The 25,172-nt window shown below is 40.1% G+C and overlaps 1 protein-coding gene across 1 annotated transcript; it reads right to left on the reverse strand.

The window, feature by feature from the left end:
* Positions 1–954: 954 nt before the first annotated feature.
* Positions 955–25,172, reverse strand: LOC139649245 (proline-rich transmembrane protein 1). Its single transcript, XM_071525593.1, has 3 exons — positions 24,870–25,172; positions 23,249–23,485; positions 955–3,312 (listed from the first exon to the last, which is right to left on the reverse strand). The coding sequence occupies exons 1-3, from the start codon at positions 25,002–25,004 to the stop codon at positions 3,160–3,162; spliced, it is 525 nt and encodes a 174-aa protein (XP_071381694.1). The 5' UTR covers positions 25,005–25,172; the 3' UTR covers positions 955–3,159.

Here is a 25,172-nt window from a genome sequence, read left to right on the forward strand (position 1 = left end):
CAAAAGGACGGTCCCAATGCCCAGGGCGGCATTGTTGAAATGACGAGCCAGAGAGCTGCTCTGAGCAGCAGCCAGTCCATCCCCGCGCTGCACCGCTCTCCTGGTCTGCAAGAGAGGGAGAGAGCGGAGGGAGGGGGGAGGAGAGGAGAGGAGAGGAGAGGAGAGGCGGTAGAGAGAAGGGAAGAGTCAGGGAGAAGAAGGGGACACGGTGAGAGGGAGGGGAGAGAAAAGTACATAATTGAGGATATTCAGGGGAGGAAAGGGATGGGCGCTGGGGAAAGGGACAGGAAAGGAGGTTTTTTTTTCTTTATTCTTCTTCCTCAGATCATACATTGCTGCTTTACAGAGTTGCCTTGACATCTTGAGGTTGAGTCTGTTCTTTCTCTACACCAGACACGTCACAATGTGGGGAAAAGCTTCTGTGCTGCCACTAAAATCAACTGAAACTGTTACTTATAATTTCAGCACTGTAAACATGCCTTATTCAAACCAAAGGGAGCGAGCTGCACCCACTGGCTGAACAACTACAGTAGAAATGTTCTTCCATAAGAAACAAAAAATCTAAATATCGAGACCTCTTATCATTCATCATCATATATACACTTTTAAACATTTAAAACCAAATTTCTTTTTGTTTTCAGTTCTTTGCAACTGCATCATACATGACAAATATGGAATAAGCCATGATATCTTAATATATGAAATATCCAAATATACAATCTCTTGCTGGCAACAAGCCCAGAGACAGATAAATGCTTGATATGTCACAGAAATACAAGATTATATGCTCATGCACTGGATATAAATGTAAAATAAAATCTATGCTTTTGATATTGACCAACTGTGTTAGAGTTGTTGTGGGGAAAGCATAACTTTTTTTGGATACAAAGTTCCAGCTGGACCTTACAAGCTCAATCAGTGACAGAAATACAAAATACTTAATTTTTATTTTTAGTATTTTGCATATAAAACATTTGTGCACACAGCTCTTCCCGTCCTACAGCCTGTTGTCTAGTAAAAGTCAACAAAGAATACTGATTTGTTCCATCGCATCTCCAATAAATCTAAAACCAAATCCAGACAAATTTCAGATCTCAGGAATTACAGAATAAAGTTGACAGATGAGAAGCAGACATGGACGATTGGTACGACACTTTCAGGAAAGAGGACACTCATCCTGAAATTAGTAGCTGGTTATTTTATTTTCTCGTCTCTAACTTGCTCTAATGAAGCCAGATTCTCTCCATCAAACGCTAAGTCAACAGAGAGAGAGGGAACAATCTGGCTAGTGAGATCAAACAGTAAATTTGGAAAACAACTGCTGTTTGACACTAAATTAAATCCATCAAAAGGAATTGTACACAGTACCAACAAGTTCTGTAAATGCCAAAGAGCAGTTCATGTGATTACAACTCAAAGCACCAAATTTTGAAACTCCATTAAGAAATCTTTGCTTTATTATGTTCATCTACAGTTCAGCACTGTTGCTGCCAAGGTCAGGCATGAAATCACAAGGCTGTTTAAGTACACAGCCAACTACACACTGTATTCTGTCTGCTTCTGGCCCGCCGTGTTATTACTGCAGAGATGCAAATAGTAGATAAAGCAGATAAGTTTCAACTTTATTTTTCCCCTACAGCAGAGGGACAAAGATAAATGCTCTTATGTAATGGGACAAACTTCGTTAGTGCTGGTCTGGTAAATATCATATTAAAGAACAAGAGAGCACAAGAGGTTTTTTCTTTCAATATACTTTGAACTTTATTTATAAAGAAATTCAGTATAGAGTAAAATCCTTTTTCAGTTATGGTTATGAAAAGAACATACACACATGGCGTGACGAACAACACCCAGTCAGGTGATTGATAAGCCACTACAGCTTTCAAAATAATTGAGCCGGAGCCATTGATTGAGAGTTTTAACACTATACAGCTGACAGCGGCAGCCATGTTGGCTCCACAATCCTACTTCACAGCTGCTGTTGCCAAGTCTCTGGTGATTCTCTGAGAAGCAGCGTGCTTCTGTCTTCTGACTCTGGTGCTCAACTCTGGCCCAAAGTGTCATGTCATGGACAATTCAAAAATGACTGGAGGAAGAGAGACAAATCTCTCTACAGTACTGCTACAGCACTTTCACATCAGATCTAATGACAAACAGGCTGACACACTCTTCAGCGCCTTTGTCTCTCTTTCCATGGGCATTTTTGAAGTGTCCTACATTAGTTGTTTCTATATTGGTTATTCTCTGTCAGAATATTTTTAGGATGTCGGGCCTCTCACCATGCTGATGTTATAGAGGGTGTTGTTACATATTTACAGCCAGCAACTTCGATTAAAGGGGCAGCTACATTTTGCCCATAGTACAATCTAATCAAACTGTTATCAGAGGCTGAGCTAAGCAACACTGAAATCAAAACAAAATATTGCAATTTTAACAGACTGAACACAAAACTTGAATTGCTTTGGATAATGCTTGAAATCTACATGTGTGGTGGAATGACACTGAACTGAAGCTGAACTCCTCAGATGAATTTTTAAGGCATCAACATTAACAACAATTTTAGACGTGGGATAACATAAAAGCAAGTCACAAACAAACAATTTGGATGAAAATATGCATCTTTGGAAAAGTTGTAGCAGTTGCTCCCTTTGGTTGTGTGTGTGTGTGTGTGTGTGTATATAATCAATTACTTATTGACACAGAAATAAGAAAAACGCAGGATCTCAGAGTACAGATATCTAAATTGCAGATATTTAGATTACGCAGTAAAATGTTTGAAGGCAAAAAGGCATTTGACTGAAACACTGGGTGCTAGTGGTTCAGCAGTGTGATCATTTGAGTAATCTATTTCATTTCAAAAGGGATTACAATTTTAATCATGTAATTAATCATCTGTAATGGATTACATCTTGAAACTAACCTTGCCAAACCCCTTGGTTGTGGTGGAGAGGTACTCACTCCATTTTACACCCTGGAATGAATTTAACCAAACACATAACTGATATTGGTGATGTACCAATGGGGCAGTTTAACCAATCGGGTGATTTTTTCTTCAGGGGTACCAATGTCCAATAGAAATGCTTCATGAAGATCAATAATGTTAGCCAGTGTAGAATGAGAAAAGGGATTGGGACTATGGGAAAGACACGGAAAAGGGAATTAGTGCAAAGAGGACGAGACGACGACGACGTAGATGATGGAGAGGATGACGAGGGTGAGGCCGATTCCCAGAGACACATGGTTCAGTATCCTGGCCATCCTGCTGCTGCGCTCCGCCGCCAGCTGGTCCCCCGCGTGGTTGGCTTCACGCGCCTGAAGGAGGGAGGGAGGGGATGGGTGGTATTAGAGAGAAAAAAACAATTAGCAAAGATGAATGAGGGGGAGCGACGTGTCAGTGAGAGTCAAAATTAAAGTGAAAGGGAGAATATGTGTGACAGCGACAGAGGGAGAGATGTGAAGGAGTGAATGGAGGAATGGGAAATAGACACAGGTGAACAACAAGAAAGGGGTACAGAGTGAGAGAGGGAAGGAGACAGAAAACAGATGGGGAAGAGGAACATGTAAGGAAAGAAAGACTGAACATTTTGGAGCATGAGGATGACCATGCAGGCCATGCAAGCAAAGTCCGAAATTCACTGTCTGGCCCACCTGCCAAGGGCTGATCACCTAAAAAATGAATCTGCTAAGAATAATTTTCAATGGGCCAAAATAATTAATATACATTTTTCATAGAAATACAGTATGTCACCCTACTCATTTTCAGTGCTATTTCATGTTTAGAATCAGATACTGTGTTAATTTAAAACGTTTAAGATGACTCACTATATACTATAGATCAATTTTGTAATTTATCATGAAGTGCAACTGAACTCAGTATAACTGAGGCATTCAAATGTTATTGTCTTAAAAAGTTAACGACCTTGATTTATGTGCCAAAGACTAATATTACTGGTATTTGGCGCTGGGTGGCTGTTGATTTCGGACCCTGCATGCAAGTCACTGAGATGGTATTATGTTGGCCTGATAGCACTAGCAGCTTGGCTGTGGAAATACTGTAGATCTGAAGGACTAACACACAAAAGGAGTGCAGCCACAGCAAGACTCAATGTCAGATGAATGCAGCTTTTCAAATTTCTTTTCAAAGAGATTTCTTGAGTAGTGTCAACAGGCAGAATCATAGTTGAGGGTGTTATTATCCTTTTTTTGATAAGATCATCTTAAACCTGAGATCATCTTTGACCATTAACTTTCATATAACAGAGATGCAAACATACATTTAAAAACGGATGCGTCATTTCTCAACACATCCATGAGTCTTTCTGGGGACAACACATCCTGTGTTACTTCTCAACATAACGTGTGTTAAAGGGTTAATCATGACATTATTTTATGAACGCATTGAAAAGTAATGCGGGATGTGTCTTTTCTCTAGGTAGACACATTAATATGTTAAAAAGGCGAGGGCAGAGCCATGATAGCCTGGTAGTTCCAGTGTCAGGAGGGGTAGCAGAATGCCAGTCTGATAACACAGACACAGCAGTCTGGGAAACAACCAGCAAATTACTTCATATGTTGACATGAGAAATGCTCTGGCCTGAGAAACTCCCTGGAGTAGCAAGCTAAAGTGCAAACAATGCATTGTACTGCAAAGTAAAGAGTCTGAGTATGACTAAAGATGAATGTTTCATCTCATCCCCTATAACTCTCCTGCGTTTCCTAACATTCTCTCTACTGTATTAGCACACTATTATGAGTCCTTGCAATCAGAAACAATGGTTTAAAGTGTTATGGCCGCAGTGCATTCCCAAAACAACAGCTGGAATAAATCCACCCATTGGGCAAACACACACAGTAATGCCAGAACTACTATACTAAATACTTCCTAAAGCTTTAGCCAGCATATTAACCTACACACCAAACATTTTGATAAGAGTATTCATGCTGGAAAGGGAGTGTTGGGAGTATTTATCTCTACACTATTAGCAAATGAGACAGAAATGGCTTCAAATAATAATGATATCACAAGAAGAACCCCTGCCTGGCCTCATCTGCTCTGGTCTGGTTTCTCTCTTCTATCTAGCATACTTTGAGGCAGGAGGAACAGTTGTGTGCCACAAAGAGCATCGTCCTGCGAGCGTAACATTGAGATTCAACGCAGCAGAGTCAAACAAACACGACAGGAGGATATGAAACACATTCTTTAGCCAGCAGTCTGGCTCCCAGCGCCACGAGAGTCTGTAGGTAAAGTAACCCAAGAGGAACTGAGGGTAACAGAGTATATTAGCAGTTACAGGTTTAATCAGGTAAACAGTAATCTGCAGGAGCTTACATTTACAAATTAACCTTCACAGCCTTGGTTATGAGATATGGTAGATGCGCTGAGTGTGCTGAATACGAGGCACACCTACTCTCTCCATGAAAAAGACTGACCAGGTGAATCCAGGCAAAAGCTTTAATGTACAGTAGATGAGGGGGAGGAGAAAGATTTAAGAGGAACCCGGTTCTATTTTAACATGCACAAGCTTTGTCTATGTTTTTAAGAATTTCACCATGAAATAGCCATCTGAATAAAGGCTTTTAAACTTTTTGCCAGAAGAGTGCCTTGGACCTTTCTTCTTTTTTGAACTTTTGTGTTCCCTACCAAAGAGCACCTTCATCACACCTGTTTGAACTTCCGAGCACTCTGGACCTTTTCTTTCTTAAGAGGAACTTTTTCGGCCTTGATAAACAGGATTATGAAAAAGAGAGCGAGCCTCAGTATTGGGCACGTGCCTAAATTTCTGTATAAAAAGATAACAAGCAATTGGCCTGCCACCCATTTTGGATGCCATCCTCCTGGTTTGAGAAACAAAGTTCCAAGTTCGTCTATAAAGCCGCTCTGTGTCTTTAACCAGAAACCAGTCCACAGTTTTAATCTAATCAAACTCCCACTCCCTCTCACAAACCCCTATTAAAACAAGCTCTGGTTCCTGCACTCGCCTGTCTCTGTGTGTACTTGAATGCATCTGTGTGTGTGTGTGTGTGTGTGTGTGTGTGTGTGTGTGTGTATTTTCTGTAGCTGCCGTGAGAAGGCATTGTCGACTATAGTAAAGCCGGTCATGATTACCAGCAGCTGTCTGGCTTGCTTTCATGCACGGCTGTGTCCCGTTCCAACAATGTGGCTCCATTCTCCTGCTCCTACACACTTTACACATGGCTGCATCCCATTCCAACACCGCTGCTCCCTAACACTCTCTAGCATTCTCTCCTAATGCTCTCTAGCATTTTTGCTCACTCCCTTGAAGGAATACACCAATTTTTCTTTATCAACGAGTTTATAAAATAACCTGTCAAACAGTTTATAACAGCTTATAATCCTTTCAGATCTGTGAACTTAAATGGTCGAGGACACTAACAAAGGCAGCATCTCCGAGGAATGGAACATGGCCGAGGTCTAATTGTATAACAACCTCTTTATTGGATCATCTAGATGCCACTGCCTCGTCTCTCCTCCTCTCAAATGGCCACTCTGTTACAGTAAAACAAAAATCTGCCCTATTTCAGTAAAATTAGACTCAGTTTAGAATCAGTTTTTGTAAACATGAGCAACTCCCTCTCAAAGCTCGAACCAGAGAAGTCATGAAAGGACAGTCAGGAGCTGCTCTGATTCTTTTTCAACAAAGCCCCAATCTGTCTTTACAGCATGGCATCCGTTGTTGTCAATGTCAAATTAACTGACTGAACATTTGAAACATGGACTGAAACATGGACTGATATTATATGATAGTATATGGCAAGTTTTTTTTACATGTAGTTTGTAGCTCCCAAAAGGTTTATTTACATATCTGTGTCTTGAGTTACAATAGGTTATGAAAGTTAGCAAAAAGCTTAGTTTACATGCACAAGTCAAGAGTCTTTATGAATGTACGTAGACTTCTATGGTCAAATATATTGTGGATTGTGGCATCAAGGGGCGTAGAAACACTACAAAAGATGGCTTTGATTCAGCACCAATTAGGCCTTCCTACTCACTTAGAAACTCATTTTACATAACAACAACCTCTGTATTGGATCAGCTAGGCACCACTTGCTCTGTTCTTCTCGGTTTTAAGATTTTTTACTTTGTTTCATTGCTAGAATATTTGACAGTCAGGGATTGTAGACGCTTGTAGGTCAGAGGTCCGGAAGGCCTCTGTAAGCAGCAGGCCAAACTGCCAGAGTGACTTAAACCAAACAAATCACGTGTGAGTCATACATCACTGCTACCTGTGGGCTAATAGAGTCAGGTGGAAATTCCCTGAGCGGTCTTGATAAACAGTCATTAATGGAAGAAGCTCTAACCTCAAGACTAGTTTCACATTCCCATCCTCACCATGTGAGGGAGGGTCCTGATTTTCAAAAAAGGTATGCTGAAGAAAACAGTTTATTCAAGCTGCAGCTTGGGAGCTAAGAAACTCAAACTCTGAAAGGAACCAAATTTTATAGTGTTGAATATTCAGGTTTATGATAATACAGGTAATTTCTATTATTACCACTGATTAAAGGTTACTTCTTCATTATGCCGTCCAATAATTACTGTTACATGCACACTCTAAGAAAAAGGTGAACTCCTTTTCTAGGCATACACACACAAATTTTTCTCCAATGACTCATAGCCTCCCTTTATCTAAGAGATAGGGACAGCTGCACATCTGAACTCCCACGTGTCACACTTCAGCCTCAAGAAGGAAATAATACTCTTGTGCTCGTAAATATATCAACTATATCAAAAGGCATCTTGAGCAACATAATCTTTAAATGGTATAGCAAACATATAATACTGGGTGGCAGTCTTGTGCTATAGGCACCCGTAGTCTCCAAACTGGATAATATGTAGATATAAGGTCAAAGGTACAAAATGAATCCGTTCTCAGAAGAAGGGGAAAGTTGTTATCACATCTGTAGTTGTTTAGCATTACTTCCATCTCTCCAGTACTTCTACTTCCACAGGTATATCTTCCTGCTCATACTGCATATTATCTAAAAGCTATTAAGCAGTAGGAAGGCAAAAGGACTTTCAACACTTATCAATGCTAATCCAAAATCAGCAGCTACAGTCATGCACTGTAGCTAGGAAAATCAATTAGTATGCAGTGTGTGCTTTTGGACACACCCAACATCTATAGTTCTTTAGTAGGAGGATAAAAGAAGGTAAAAATATATTTTACAAGAACAGGGACATGGTAAACACACTGGTCATGTCTGTTAATCTGCTGTTCCAAGAGGAATCTCACTCATATCAGGGTAGGTAAGGATTTTTCTGCAGTGTTTGTGGAACACTTTGTAAACCAAAACCGTGGCATGAAAACCTTCTTCCAACTTAAACTGTGGTGTTTTTCTTTTTGTTTCTTTAACTGATAGGCCTAAATGAATTAAAGTGACAGCCCATTATGTGCTGAGAAAATGTCATGACCATGTGGGCCATAAAAGCCATAAAATCCATTAGCATCAATCTAAAATTCAGGCTCATACTTCCTGAAAGAAGTTTTTTCGAAGCAACATCTGTCATCAGCGATATTAAAGGCAGAACACTTTATTGAAGATATCAAAGTAAACGAAGCATACTGCAATCATATGAGGGAGAGAGCATTAAAGTTTAACAAACCCTCGGATCAATTTCACTACTGCTGTAAAACCTCAAAGTGGCGCACAGCTTCCTCATCCAAAGATGTATTACAGGAAGACATATTGAATCGACAACCCCAATAACCGTCATCTCTACATCCATTAATCCCGTGACTGTGAGTGTGTGCGTGTGTGTGTGTTTGTGTGCATGCTCACAGCCGTCTGGGCTTATATACTCCTGAGTGACGTCTCTCCTAACAGCCACTATCATGAATGGTGCGTGTGTGTGTGTGTGAGAGATCTTTAATGTCTCCACTACACCAAACTGTCGAGCCTGTTAGTAAGCCTGTATCTGTCTGTAGCACTCAGCACAGCTTTGTTGCTCAGCTCAACTACTAAAAGACTCACTCAGGTCTTCAGCAAGTAAATAACTAATTTGGGCTGAATCTCTACATAAGCGATTCTCAAACTACGAGTTGGGAGCTCCCAGCTCGTCTACGCATTACAAGAAGGATTTAGTAGAATATTTTAATACTTTAGTGAGTCCAACTTCAACATGCATTAACGTTATATAACAAAAAGCATAAAATAACAGGCATTTACACTTGTACTGTTTCTCAGCCATCTCGTTCAAATTAGCCAGATATAGGGGCGGAGAATTGACGTCATGGTGTTCAGCTGAAAGTCTTCCGGGAAGGCTGCTCTCCTCGCTCATAGCTCCTCAGAGATATTTGATATTTGATATTTCCTCTCTAGGAGGGATATTTCATATTTCCTCTCGAGCGAGGAAATATCAAATAAGAGACTTGGGATGCACCCCGGGTGTTTACTGAACATATAGCAGGTGACACAGGAAACCAAAAACAAGAGCACGTCACACAAACTGACACAAGTAACAGAACAATAATCCGACAAAGACTGACTGGGGAACAAGACTAATATACACATGGGGGGTGATTACAAATGAGACACAGCTGGGGCAGACAGGAAACGAGGTACACGTAGAACTAAAAGATCTAGACAGGGAAACATAATCCACAAAATCCACAAAGAAATACAAAACCTAGACAATGAACACGGCAAAAAGTCACAACCATGACAGGGAGGGGGGCTAAAGCCAAGATGAGCATAGGATCTACCAGCTGATTATTTTGCAGTAGCGTTCAACCTAGTAACTGACGTGTAGCATACAAAGTGTAAAGGGATGGGAGGATGTGTTGAAATTCAATATATCGCAATAGGTTAGCATGGCCTAAAACCTACTGGAGGAATATTGTTTTCTAATGTTTTTGTTTTTGTTACTTTATACAATAAATCTGAACTAAGACTTACAGTGAAATATCTAATGAACATAAGAGCATTGTGAAAATCTTTGTTAGAGAGTCAGTTCAGATGAATAATCAGTGTGAAGCCCCTTGTATGAATCTTAACCAATATCTTATAATGATATTATTATATTGAATGACACACTGGCACTTCAATTCTATTTGATGCTTTCTGCTATTGGCTCAGTTTTCCTGTTTGTTCCTGTCTGTCTCTCCGCCTAGCTGGCCGTCTGTCTATCGCTCTTGTTGTTTCATCTGCGTGACTCTGCCTGTCTGGCTGTCGATATGTCTGCCTGCGGTTTTCTGCCTACTTCATGTGAAAGCTGTTTGTGCCATTGTGAAGAAAGATGGGGAGGAGAGAAAAAGAAAGTGGGAGAGAGAGAGAGTGGGTGAGAGAGTGGTGGGTGATATTTGTGAGAAAATCCCTGAGCGCAGAACTGAATACTGTTGATGAAAGACAGGACGGAACAGATATCAAAAGCATGGGCTTTCAGAGAGAGAGAGAGAGGGAGAGAGAGAGAGAGAGGGAGAGAGAGAGAGAGAGCGAGAGAGAGAGAGATGCCTGTTAAATGTTTATCTCTCTAACCAGAGAGAAGAGAGACATTATGATAACATAACTGTCACACAGTCCTGTACTATTTCCTTTCAGTTCAGGTAAAATAAAGATTAAGTGCTAAACTGTGCAAAAACACAAAAGTGGAAAGTGCAACATAATATTGAACTGAACTGATGTTCAGTTACTGTTTTTGTATCCGCCTGTCTGTCATTCGTTCCACACTTTCAGTATCACTCTGTCCACAAGCCTGTCTGTCTGTCTTCCTGTCTGTGTGTATGGGTGCCCTATCAGTCCACATGTGCTGGAACATTCTGTGACACCTCAGCTGCCCGCTCCCCACCCTTCACCCCCACCCCTTGACCTATGACTCCATCCTGAGCCTTCCCCTCTGTGATTGGTTGACGGCTGGGTCAGCAAGGGCCAATGGTGGGGAAAATGCGACCGCATTCCATTCCATGAAATTGCACCCTACACACATAGCTGTTTTCACACTAGAACAGATACACACAGATACAGGAACACTGGCTCTGTGTTTAGCAGGTTTTTTTGAAAGCGTCCGGGGCTCACGTGCACACGGCTGCTGTTGTTTACGTAGGCTAAACAGGCGCAGCCTCCAGGCCGCAGCTTATTTCAGGGACGTCTGGCTCCTCAAAGTGCGCTCTGTGTGACTTCAAACTTCAAAGGTCCAGTAGGTAGCTGTTTAAAAAGCCATCTGGGATTTATTACAGTCTGGCTAGAAGGGGTCACAAGCCTTTCCCTGGTGCTTCCACACACAAGAAAAAAACAGAAGCACAATGTCTCCATCAGCCTGAGTCCCTAGGTGAGACTAGATATATTTAAACAGCGAGGCACGAGAGGCCAGGCGCCACAGTGATTTACAGCTAGGATAAGGCATGACGTAAAGCAGAGTGGATTCTTTAACTCTTTATTTTTGATCAACAGTAATTAAATGACAATAATTTTTAGATGTTATGCTTCTGCCAAGCATGTGGTTTGTCAACAGCAGATAATATGAGTATGAGTGGTATGAGTGGCGATTTTCGTTTGGTGAATTAATATTTAAGTTCACTTTTATGTGGTCACAGCTAGGTGTGTGTTTGGTATATTACGTCTTCAAATGTGATTCGGCCAATCAGAATATAAGATTAGATCATATTTATACATCTTAGAGCTACAGAATGATAACTGAATTTGTCTCAAACTGAAAAAGTTGGAAAAGATCTTTTGAAAAGGTAAGGTAAGAAAATTCCCTATTTTCACCTCAGTGATGGCAAGGCTGCTGGCTTGAGTTCTTGTGTATTCGTAGTATTTCAATTTACAGTACTCAGAGGACTCTATGGAGTATTTCATGACCTCACGGCCATCTTGCCTGACTAATGACATGTGTTTGTAATCATGTTGTCTTCTAGCGCCAACACTGCGAGAGACAGAGATTCCAGTCCCACTGCAGCCACCCATACTACAACTACATGCAGTGCTTTGGTCAAATGTTTATATTTGACCAAAAAAAAAACATGTTTATTTTATTTATTTAATGTATAATATTTCAATTATGGCTTCTATGGTGAAAACCATAACTTGTTTTATGCTAAAGTCTTGATATACAGTATGTCAAGTAATGTGCTTTACTTTTATTCCACCAATCATTTTGTAAGAGTAGACATCATTTTCGTATGGTGGATATCATTTTGTATTGAAACTAAGCGCTAATTAGTTGTGGAGAGCTGGGAAGCTTTAAATGGCTGTAATCAGTCTCTCATCCATTTTGCACTTGCCAGGTGGAACTGTTGTTCATCAAACTGAATCACATCAGTAGGGAAACAAGGAAGCTCTACTCTACTTTTTTGTTCCCAGAATCAGTTAGAAAACCTGGTTTAAAAATGAAGCGGTTTGTTTGACAATGAGATGAGACTATTAGAAGAAGTGACACTTCCTAAAAAAAATGATACCACAAACATCCAGTAAATGATGGCAAAAGTATAACTTTTACGGACGATCCTCTGTATATTTTAGACATATTAAATGATGAACTTCATGTTTTTTTCCCCAAAATGGATACATATTATTTTGGATATGAACTCTTAACTCTATCGTGATAAGCAAAAAATAAACAACAATGGGGAGGGAAACCATGGCCTCACACCACAAGGAGCCCAACCAGTCATTTACTGGAAGTTCATCCACTTTCTATGAGAGCGGAGCTGCGAGGAAAAGTTGATGTGTTGGGCAACAAAGGCTCCACAGACTGTTGATGATCTGTCACAGACATGAGGCGACGGGTTGGAGTGGGAGTCACAGAGGGCTGATGTCTTATCGTGACAAAAGCGCCATTTGTCCGCACGCTCCAGTGGCGGTTGTGTTTACGATTCCAACTTTCCGAGTGTGTCATCCACACAGGAAACTATCCACATTTCCCTGATATTATCGCATTTCTATGGTACCTACGGCAGAAGAAAAGGAGATTAGCGTGATATGTCGGGAGGAGTCCTTTCTATCCATTCTAGGCCAGTGTGAGAGAGAGGGTCAGTTTCTAAACGGGGATTGTTTGTGCTGTGACTTTGCTCTTTTGTCCACCATACTGGAAATGCCAGAGAGAGAATGGTAAGTGTGAGACAGATTCCAGATCTCCCCCCCCCCCCCCCTCTCTCTTTATCAATCTACTTCTCTCTCTCTCTATCCAATCCCCTCTCCCCTTGTTTCTCTTTCTCGCTCTATCTTGTATCCTTCTTCTCTGTTTGGCCCTCCACCTGCTCTCCGCACGAACGCTTATACACACACATGGCATTCTGACGCAAATCCTAAACAAAACACGACTGTCGCCTCAACTGTCTGCCAATCCCTTTCTCCACAACTTTCGCTCGCTATCCACTCTATCTTTCTGTCCTTCTTTCCTTCCTTCCTTCCTTTCCAAACTCCTCTCTCTTGCTCTCTCTCCCTCTTGTCCTTTCTCTGTTTCTTCCTCTGTGCGTCTCACTGAAAACTAGGCTCTATCTCCTCCCAATTATCCAGGCCTGTTTTTATATAACTGCATAACAGCATAATGGAGTAACAGTGAGGTGTCCACTCCCACCAATCTATACAAAGCAGCTTCAAGCTCTTCAGAAAACAACTGGGCCATAAGCTCTCTCTCTCTTTCTCTCTCTCTCTCTGTTTTCACTTAAAGCGGTCAAAGGAGTGCCTATGGACAGGAAACAGAAACGGCTAATACAAAGCGTTTATCACCATGCATTGATCTCTAATCTCTAATCTGCTCTTACTCAATTTCCCCACAAGGATCATTAATGTCTCATCTAATCTAAAGTTAAACTTTAACAAAATCCCACAGCCTTCAATTAGCCTTCCACTCTGTTGCTTTGTCTTTTGTCCGTCTGTCTCTCCTCTCTGTCATATTGTTTCGCCTCACCTCTCTCTCTCTCTCTCCTTCGGTTAGCCAATCCCTCTCTCTCCCTCCTCTGTTTGCCTCTGTCAGACTGGTTAGATCCTCATGAGCATGTGATCAGCAACATTCAGTTTACGCAATTTACAGTTAAAGGCATTTGCTGATATCATCCAGTGAGACATTCAACAACTGACAGCATTTGCATGATTCACAGCAATATCACACCATGGTCCATGGATTATCACATGTGTCATATGGTGAAGTCCATGGTAATAACCAGCAAATTATGCAAGTCTCACATATACATAGAGACATGACCGAACAAATATTTAAACAATTAAACAATAAATAAAACAACACAGTCTCAGAAAACAAGTGACCAAGAGCCTTATCTTATTATTTATTTTATTGTTTTTCTTTATTCTCCTTGCATTTTTATTCTTGCTTTTTTTAACCAATCTCTGTAAAGCACTTTGGTACAAACTTGTTTTGTTTATAAAGCACTATATAAATAAACCTGAACTTGAACTTAATCTAAAAGAGAGCAAGCTCTGAATTAAACTAAGATTTCAAACAGCATTATTGTTGTAATTCTGTGCAGAAATTGTAGCGTTCAGGTTGCAGCTGATTAGTGTTTGTGCCAATGTGCTGCTGTACCCTCCCATTGCTTGGCCTGGCCTTGCCTTCATGTGTATTTGAGTGGGAGTGGGCATTCTCATTCAACAGAGAGAGAGACAGAGAAAGAGAGACGGACAGAAAATCAACAGTATCAGTTCATGTTTGGCTTCCAGCAAACACAAGAGGAACAGGAAAGTTCAGTAACCTACAGTGGTGTGAACTGAGGAGAAACGGCATAGACAGAACCTCAACCCTCCCACAACTAAACCTTTGCACACAATATTTCAACATTTCCCTTTTCAATGGGTTTTCCTTGTTATTGAGTTCACATCAGGCCAAAACACCTCAGAGAAGGTGAGTCTGAGACACAGGGATGTTTGTGTGTTCATTTCACCACACAGAAAACTCTATAAATACTTTCTTTTTTTTAAGTTTTATGTAAGCTTGGAAAGTTTACTGAGCACGCATGCTGTTTGTCAACACCACTGTTACATCACTGCCGTTTCATCACTTATAACTGCCAGAACAATGACTGAAGCAAGAACGGTGATTGATACTGGTATTGTGATTCATGGGAGGCACCGATGTTACATGGAGCAAACACACACACACACACACACACACACACCTGGGAAAAAATCCAAAAAGTATTTCTGATTTCGATGAGAGAAAACAGGTTTGAGGAACTGAGGAATGGCATGTGTCTTTTCAAGGAAAATGAAAGTTGTTACAGTCAGTCACTCCTCTTTCACTCACAGCTCTCTCCCTCCTCTCTCTCTCTCTCTCACACACACACACACACACACAGGTGCCTAGGCCTTCTGAGGCCTTCTGAGTGCTACTACCCCCCGTCTCTCTCTCTCTCTCTCTCTCTCTCTCTCTCTCACACACACACATACACACACACACAAACACACACACACACACACACACACACACACACACACACACACACATAGATGCATGCACGTACACACACACATTTCAACAGATTACCTTGAACTGAATTTAGAAGAAAAGGAAACCTACGGAGAGAGCATGAGGGTGTGAGCCTTGGGCAATTGGTGGAATCAAAACCTAAGTGAAGGCTTCATGATGGATAACTGGGCTGAGACCCATGTTGAGATAAACAACATATAACAAGCAGAGAAATGGCTCCTTGTTGACCACACTTCATTGGTATTATCATGTCAATTCTGATCTATATTTATGTATCATGATTATGACTGTACTTGATTTTTAATGTCAATTCACACATTACCGCTGATGTTGATTGTCCTTTACCTAACAAGCTTTGCCATATGAAGTGAATCCCTGACCCTGACTGTAATATCCTCAATGATTTTGTTTATGTAATGTGTTTTAAAGTCAAATGAATCAAATCTGACCAGTGCCTTTCTCTTAGATCAGTCCTTTACCACTGGGCTAAGAGTACAAGTTAGTACGTTTTTCAACTTTCAACATAGGATCCAGAAAAGAGATTTAGTCACACCCTTGAAATATACATGTAGATATGTCTTGTGGGTTACCACAGATAGACATATGACCAATGTTTGCCCTGATCAATAGTTTACGGAACCTGTTTATGAATCACTCCATCTGACATCCTGTTGACAGCGAACAGAATGTGACTACACAGATTGAGTAACTCAATAAAGCAACACATCAACTCATATTGGGACTTCCCACATGGCTCAACTGAAAAAAAGTACTACTACTAGCTAAAACTACTATTAGCTACAGCTGAATGCACAGCAACACTTAAGATCTGTGTGGAGGCACACACTTGATCTCGCCGTGACTGTTTAAACAGCAAAACCACATGGAATTTTTTTCCTCTGTTTAGACAGCCATGATTCGTGTGTGCCATGAAAGAGTCGATCTATGCTGCAAACAGTTAGACAAAAGATTTTTCTGTTGCCGTGTAAATGCAGCCAAAGTTAAATTCACTGAACTGAGCTGCGGTGATAGATGCCGCAGTGTTGTGTATTGTACTAAACTTTGAGCGGAACATCTATGATGACTATGTCTGTATATGGTCACAGACTCTGGCTTGGATGTGGTCTTAAGAATCTCTCGTAAATGAGGCATGTGGTGCGATTAGGCTGGGGTTCGACCACTATGGGTTTTTGAAGGCCGATACCGATGCCAATACCAATATTTTTTTACCTGATGCTGCCAATAGTCGATATTTTGTGCCAATATTCAATATCTTTAAATGTGACTGTTTTATGCCCCCCAAAATGACAACTATTTAACATTATTGCCTTTAAATGAAGAATGAATTCATAATTAAATAGAATAAAATGTGAAAAATCATAATTGCAGGTACAGACAGTTACAGTTTTTATGTGTCGGTGGTCAGGGTGGAACCTCCATCACATTGGCGGTGGATATCCGATATTCAATATTTAATAGATTAGGCCTTTCCACATGCACTGTAAATCATACCCTATGTAGTGGAGGGGGGTGAGGATGTGGGCCGGTGGAGTACAGGGTCAGATACAGGTTAGCAAGTGAAGAGAGTTATAGTTGTAAGTCTATAGAAACCTGAGGCGAGATGAGTCAGGCTGAGTGAAACAGAATCTCCTAACAATGGTTATGATATTTCCCTTCATGCTCCTCATAGCAGGCCGTCACTATCTGAAACCCTGAGAGCTATGAGGCTGCTCTGGTGCTTAGTTCAGTGGTTCAGTGAAGCTCTACTCAAGTACTTTAAACATTTCAGACTACTTTAGAAAAATATTTTCTCCCGGCCTCTGGACTTCCTCAGCCATTAGTGACAGCAGAGCAACTGCCATATAATGTAGTGGTAAAATAGAAGCTGGCCAAACTATGAACTCTATGTTGATGACCATAAAATGAAAAGGCACAGGCAAAATGGTACTTTGAAAAATAGTGTTAGTTAATGTTTTAAAGCTGCACTGGACAAGATTTTATATAAAAACTACACTCGTCTTATCAGCCTGAATCACAAAGTGGAGCTGCAGCAGAGAAGAGCGTCCCATTCCCCTAACTGAGACCCAGTAGTTTCGCCCTAGCTGCCCAAATGAAATTCTGGTGTTGGGTAAGGACACTAACACCCACAGGTAGTGATGCACTGAAACACAAACTGCAAAATACAAACTGTCTCCTAAAGAGCAGTGAGTTAGCCCTCTGTCCAGAGGAAGCTGGTCTCACGAATGCAAGATCTTGTTCCTTTTTCTGCCATTTGGTAACCTTTGGTATAAAGTGATCACAGACCAGCCGGGTTGGTAAACATGAGCTTGCCTTGCAGGTAACTTGCTGCACCATGTACAACAAAATCACAATGAAAAATTACTGTTGGTGGTATATGGCTAAATGTTGCATTTGAGTCTTAAATATGGTTTCAGAGACTTAAAAACGTATCAGTGTCTCTTTGCACTACTTTTCTAGTGAGAAATTTCACTGGTTGCGCTGATGTATACTTTACTGTTTTTTAGTTGTTTTGTTTTGTTTGTTTTTTACTCTTCAGGCTTATTTGGGGATGAAATAATTCTAAAATGATATTTAACTGGCATTAAAAAGGGCTTATAAAGTTTAAATTTAACTTGCAGAAACCTATAGTCACCCTATTTATGGTTTGCACTTTTTTGTTTTTAGTTTTCCCTCAGAAATAAAAGGATTTTTTCAGTCATAATTGTCTTTATTTAGATTTTACAGTGTCATGTGATGATGAGGAAGGCAATGGTGATCTCATTACAGAGTTCATGTCGATGCATATGACTGTGTGTGTATGTGAGCAGATATTTCTCAGTACCAATGACTCAACGGTTACTTCACCACCTGTTGAAATTTCTGGATTTCAAAACTCACTTTTTTTACTGTTACGGCTTTCAGTTTTTGTTTAATTAAAACTTATGGGTCATGGTTTCAGTTGTGTCCTTTTGGCACTGAAAAGATCTCACTGAGACCTTTCAATTGATATATAATACTCATATTCGACCAAAATCGCACTTACGCCCCTTTGGCTTCAAGCCCTCGATTTGGAAATTGTGGTTAATTTAAGGTTGCTTTGAGGTCTAGAGATACTACCTGAGAACCATCAGTGCTAATATGAAGTATGTAAATACAACCAGTGGGTAAAAAACATGGGATCAACTTTGTATTCCCTGTTACAAGGCAGGCATTTTTGTGTACTTTTTGGGGTTATACTCACTGGATAGTCACAATAATAGTGCTCAGTGGCAAACTATTACTTCTTGTTTTTGATGAGACAATGTCAGTGACTACCTGAAATGAATTATTAGCATAATTGATATTAATTGATGTTTGATATTTTCACCTATAATAAGGCCTTATATAAAAGGCTGCTGATTCACAGATTCTGGTTCACACTACTCGGACTATCCGAATCTGCTCTCAAATTCAGTATCACTACCTGAATTTTTCAGGTAGTGAAAAATTCAGGTAGTTTGGTTATAGAATGTGGTTATCACTCTCCTTAAGAACTGACTTGTGTGTGAAATTGCAAGGGGAGTTGTGAGTTTTTTTAGATGTTTCAAAATAATAGCGAACGGCTGCCATGGTAACGACGGACTCAACTGAAGTGTTACAGCTGAAACTACTGTATAACGCTAAATACAAGGCCTTAGCTGAGGAGATCATTTTAGGGGCTTCATTACCATGACCATGTAAAATCATTATTTAAACTGATTTATGTTTCCATAATTATTGGATCTTAGTTCTGTGAGTGCAGTAGTACTGCAGTAGTAGGAGAGAGATCCAGTCTTGCTCTGAGAAGACTACAATATGCATTTGGTATTATATTTATTACTATTTGTAATAATATTTTTGTTTTAGACTACTTATTTCTTCTGCACTGACTGAAGAAAGTACATTAAACATTCACAATTAAAAAACATTATCAGTTTATTTTTCAATTGAGCATTGGTCCTGTAATAAAAATGTTTATTTATGTTATTTTAAGTCATGCTTTCATAAACAACAAACAACAGGTTTGTTTATTAATTCGGTAAAAATGCATCACCAGAAAAATGTATCTTGCCATCGCAAACATCCCTTAGCCGGCTACTTTTCCCATCTGGCTGGCTACTCAAAAATTTGGGGAACCCCCTGATTAACTTGGTACTCCCTCTTTCAGGGCAGGTGTTTTTTTGCACTTTTTTGCCTATGTGGTGAATCACTTCATTGATGAATTTAATGATTTTGCAGTAAAAATAAAAATTATGACCATCCATTTCATGAAGGGGACATGTCAAAGTTATGAAAAAACAAGGTCATGTTTTGTTCTACCCCAGGCAGGGGTAGAACAAAAACTAAGGCCCTTTTTGAGGGTTTAGTCCTGCACTATTAGGTTTGATTGTTTTCACCTGTTTTGAGTAGCATGTAAGTTCTGTGTCTGTGCCAGTCTTTAGTTCCTTTGCTTTGGCATAGTTGTTGCTTCTCTGGTTTCGTCTGTCTATCTTGTTATGTCATCTCTGTGTCGTTGACTCTTGCCTGGCTGACCGTATATTCTGCCTACCGATTCCCATAAAGTCTACTTGATCCCTGCTACATCTGCCTCCTGCGTTATCTCTGCATTTGGGTTCACTCCCTGCCTTGTGCCATCAGCACTGTACACCATATGCCACTCAGATGTTGTTTTTAGATTGTATTAACCGCTTGTATGTTTCCCTTTCAGAATTTGTGGATCTATGTACACTGTGTTAATCTTAAGAAAAATATGTTTGTAGCCTAACAAAATATGCAGATGTTACTCTGCAGCTAGTGTTTTTCCAAGCTTTTAACACAGTGAAGGAGGTGGTATCTCGCCACACCCACAGCCAACACAGGATGAGAACAACATATAATTAAATAAGAAACCTTTAAAACCTAAAATCAGCACTCAACAGAGAACCAGGAAGTAATGCTGGAAGAACACCAACAGATTAAACTAAACACAATGCTGCCCTTCCGTATGAAAATCTTGCTTCTATGTGTTTTTTCGTGCCATCCTTAATTGAAATAAAGTCTCTTATATCCAGCTTGAATTTCTTTCCCATTTGTGATTCAGGTCTACTTTTATCCAGCATCCCACCATAATCTTTGTTGTATTGAAGTCATTTAGGCAATCTCAAATAGATTGACATTGATATTGATACAAGGACCCACAGAATCTATATAAGGCTGTAAAAACTGCATTTTAAATGTTTGTAATCAGTAAGTAAAAAATTGCAAAACTTGTATTTTCAGTTAAGATGGGTTATTCGTAAACAATCTTGGTGAATAAACTTTTTATTTATATGGTCTAATACATTTTGGATTGGGGCTTTAATTAGTTTAGGAAATCTGTAAGAAGTCCCATAAGAGTTTTTCCACTCTGAGGATTAAAGACACTCAGTCACATGGCTGCAATCAACCAACTTCTCTTCCTGAAGAAGTGTATTTTCCATTCAGCATTCCACGTCCATGACTCACAAGGTAAAAACAAACACATTAAGTTTTTGGAATACCTCACAGACCCAAAAGATCTGGCTACTTTTGGACTGGAGAGGCAATGTAATATGAAAGGCATGTCTAATGTTTAACAAATTTGTGAATAAAGCTTGGGACAATCCATTAAGTATTAACATTACTGCATGCTTTGTTGAAAACTAACAGTTGACCCAAACTACACTCATGGATGCGATGAAACTGACACTTTTTGAAGACCTCTCATAATGTATCCATGATTTTATTCACTAATCTCCCATCTTTTATTTGCTCCTGTCATTCAAAACAGTAATTTAACATCAATATCTAATCATGTACTTTTTTTTTAAACCAGCTGTTTGTTGTATAACACACAAAAACCACCAAGCTGTAGTTTGGTAAACAAGAAAGTGAGGCTGACATACGTATAGGGATGACATGAAAGGTTACGATTCAAATAATGAGACATGCTGTAAGGTTTAATTAAGAACTTGTTGATGAATTTAGGAGTAAATTAAAACAATATTTTGGGTCGTGCTGGTGGATGAACCATGGCACTTGTTTTGCTAAACTCATTTTAAACTAAACTAATTTCTCCCACAACTACTTAACCACTGTGTGTACTTTGGAATAGAAGAAATTGATATTTTGATGATAGGCTGAACCAAGACACCGTCTAGAGCAGTAGGGGATAATATACTGTACAATACAACGTTTGGGACGACAGATCCTCTTCACCGTTTTCCTGTTGACATCTACCTCACTCCCTGTTATCTCTCTCTTCCAAACCTCCCCCCGCCTCCTCCCATCCCCTCCCGCCATTCCTGGAACTCTCATTCGCTTTCCCAAACTTTGCCCTCTTACACTCACACAAACACACACAGACACACACACACACACACACGTCTGCTATAAACACGATAAATTATTTACAAGTATCAGAAATGAGTGACTTGACACTTAGCCTAGCAGTATCAAGACACACAGTACACTGTTTGGCCAAAATAATTAAGTATTTATCTTAGTCTTGCTTCTGGCCAAGACTCCCCTTCATGAATCAAGTCTGTATTTATCCTGCATTAATGCTACAGTGGCAGCCATGGCAAAGGCTTCCCAACAGTCTTCTAGTTTGTATTAGCACTGTAAACGCCACTTTTTCACTTTAGTAATGTAGATCTAAAGAGAACTGAGTCTGAATTTGACATTATTTTTTTCAAACAGGGACGTTACAGTGCAGTGAACACTAACGCTAAGGAGAAGATGATTTGCTTACAGTACAAAAGTGAGAATTCTGCAAATCAATCTACTGTCATTAGCCAACCACAAGACCACATGTACTTTCACTTAGCCCCGGGGCTAAGAAGAACTCTGTGTGAATCATTAGCCCTAGGCTGAGAGTTAGCCATGGGTTAAATGTCTGTGCGTGAAAAGGGGTTAAGCTAACTCTCAGCCAACTGTTTGCCCAGGGTTCAGATAACTGTAGGCTAATTGTAGGGTAACTGTAGCGTGTGCTGTGTGAAAAGCCCTTAAGATAACTAAGATAACTACAACTATTAAAAGGTTTAAATCGTTCTAAACATCCAAAACTATAACTATATTTTTTGGTCTGATCTCAGTTATTTTTTAGACGCAGACACAATGATAAAACATTTTCAGCCAATCAAATTCAAGTCCTAAGGAGGAAGGGGGCGGGAGAATTCGGTAGCTCACAGCAGTGAGGCTTTGTTTCTGAGGAACTTAGTAGTTCGTGTTTGAACTCATTGTAGCATGAATGCTTGAGCAACAATGCTTGAGCATAGGGCTGGGCGATATGGTTGAAATCAATATCATGATAATCGTAAGGATTTTTCTCGATATCAATATATATCACGATATGATTCATGTATGCAAAATCACATTAAATAATCAAATTAATGTTCATCTCATTGAATCGAATGGTAATGTTAGGTGTGATGTCAAACAAAACAGAAATATTCAAATAATATTTCTACCATACCTCATTTTATGAGAGTTTTTAAGTAAAATTTGCTTGTCATCATCAATTTAGACAGCAGAAATGTGTCACGATATCAAAATATCTTCATATCATCACAATATGATTCCACTGAAAGACGATAAACGATAATATTGAATTATCGCCCAGCCCTACTTGAGCAACAGCCTAGCCTACTTTATAGTTTATAGTCATCTTTATAGTTATCCATCTAGATGTGAATGGGCCTTAACATGGTTGCCAAGGGAAACTGCAATGGACAAACTCTGTCTATCCATGGCTCTGCACCAGGCCACTACCATGACCACATGCAACTCTGACAGACTATAAATCCTACTGAAATCAGCGGTGAAACTCACTGAGATGGAGTAGATGAGGGCAGCTATTCCAAGTGGCAGGCAGCAGCACAGCAGGGTGAAGACGGAGTAGCAAAGGTAGTCGTTGACTGGGTGCTCCAGCGGGGGGCGAGTCACGTACACCGTGGGCTGGACAGTGACGGTGGCGACCCCAGGATATCCTGGGTACTGCTGCCCAGCGCCCGTGGGGTATGGCTGTTGTCCATATGCTGGACCCCCATACTGCGGGGATCCGTAGCCCTGTGTGCCAAAGACATGACACGCAATTCAAATCCATTTTCTGGTAAAACGAAACAGGCTTGTGCAATGTGAGAGCAAACAGGGTGGCTGCCAAAAGCAGATAGCCATGGGGGGGCAGGGCAGGGCATTGGGAACCTTCACTAGAAATGAAACTGCAATTTGAGTCCGGATGGATGGTGAAATAATTATTGTATGTGCCCATTATGTGCACATCACATTCCCCCCGGGGCAATAAAGGTTTTCATTCATTCATGATAACATCAGATTTAGCAAAACAAAGCTCCTCCTGTGGTTCCTGAACTTAAAATAGAGGCAGAGACACTATACACTAGATAATCTTCATTTTAAGCAATGTAAACCAAGGTACAAAGTCTCTTTTAGTGCTGCTTTATTGCACTGCAATAAAGTATACAACAGTTACTGCCATTACTGCTCCAGTTCTTGTCGTTCTAAACAATGTAGGCATACTCCAAGTTTGACATGTAAGACAGGGTTTTATTTTGATTTCAAGAGGAGATAAGTACAGATGCATATCCTGATGACAGTGTTTAGCAGGTGCTGGAGAGTAGCATCTTAAAATGAATCATGCAAAAGGAGAACGTCACACAGGACTTCAAGGTCTTCATCAGGAGCTCTACTCTATTCTAGTTGCCTTACTTATGTGCGCCATAAATGTCGTAATTTTAACTGTCGTTTGCTCACTTCGGAGGCTCTTCAAAACTTTTCCAAACGTTTTACCTTTTAATCAATCAGTAGGCGCTCTTATTCTACTTAAAAGAGCTATGGTGCATTTTATATAACAGATGATGTAACGATAAACGGTGTATAGTAAAAGAATACCAGGCTATAGGAATATAATAGTGAAAACAATAAAATAGAGTTCGGAAAAGTCTATATAATTTCACTATTGAGTAGGTTGGATCAGTAAATTAGTTTAAATCCAAGCATCAACAAAAATTGCAACGCGTTAATAAGTAGTGAGATAATTTCACTTGTTGCCAATGCAGTCACAGCCGTTTTGAGAGTCACAGAGTCAGTCATTTTTTATTTTCTATCTTTCTAAAGCAGATCACTCGTCGAGAAAATTCTTGAAACAAGTCGCTTTGCATTGGAAGCATGTGAAATTATCTTTCCCTATTGGCAGATTTTTTTTTCCACTTGCTTTAAGAAAAAAAAGATTTTGATACATAATAAAAAAGACTAAATGCCTTGTTAAGATATCTTTTGCTGTGTGTATGGACTAGGCCTAATTGCTGTAATAACTGTATAGTATACTTCGAAATTTTATTATAGGATTAATATTTTCTAAGAATGATGTACTAGTTCATGCCAAGAAAAGGGCTGAGTGGTTTTCATCTGTGAGGGCCTGGTGGTTGTTGCCTACCTGCAGGTTAGCTGGGGGGTATCCCGGGTTGGGGTACTGGGGATGGTCTTGGTAGGGTGGAGGGGGCGTTTGGCCCATCGTGGTTTTCTCATCAGAGGTCCATCCAGGAGCGTTCGGTGACTTGCTGGGGTCCATCCTGCAACAGCTTCGGTCTCTGAGTTCTCACAAAGATTTTGTCGCTTTTTTACACCACGTCCACGCCCCCTTTTCTCACAGTGGCCTGGTGTTGCTGTTTGTCTTTGGGTAACTTTCCACTCTAGTTTTTTGATTTCGCCCCTGCGGTGAAGTGAACAAGTTGGTGGT

The sequence above is a fragment of the Centroberyx affinis genome, unplaced genomic scaffold (assembly GCF_046629955.1).
Source record: "Centroberyx affinis isolate AG114_WGS23_722 - 3 ecotype Tasmania unplaced genomic scaffold, CSIRO-AGI_Caff_v1 ptg001306l_1, whole genome shotgun sequence".
In the NCBI taxonomy this organism is placed as follows: Eukaryota; Metazoa; Chordata; class Actinopteri; order Beryciformes; family Berycidae; genus Centroberyx; species Centroberyx affinis.

Excerpts from the sequence above, each read along its gene's own strand:
- LOC139649245 (XM_071525593.1), bottom strand. The coding sequence starts at position 25,004 with ATGGACCCCAGCAAGTCACCGAACGCTCCTGGATGGACCTCTGATGAG. Across the intron at positions 23,486-24,869 it reads ACCCCCCAGCTAACCTGCAG|GGCTACGGATCCCCGCAGTA; the intron begins GTAGGCAACAAC and ends TTTGGCACACAG. Across the intron at positions 3,313-23,248 it reads CCCTCATCTACTCCATCTCA|GCGCGTGAAGCCAACCACGC; the intron begins GTGAGTTTCACC and ends TCCCTCCTTCAG.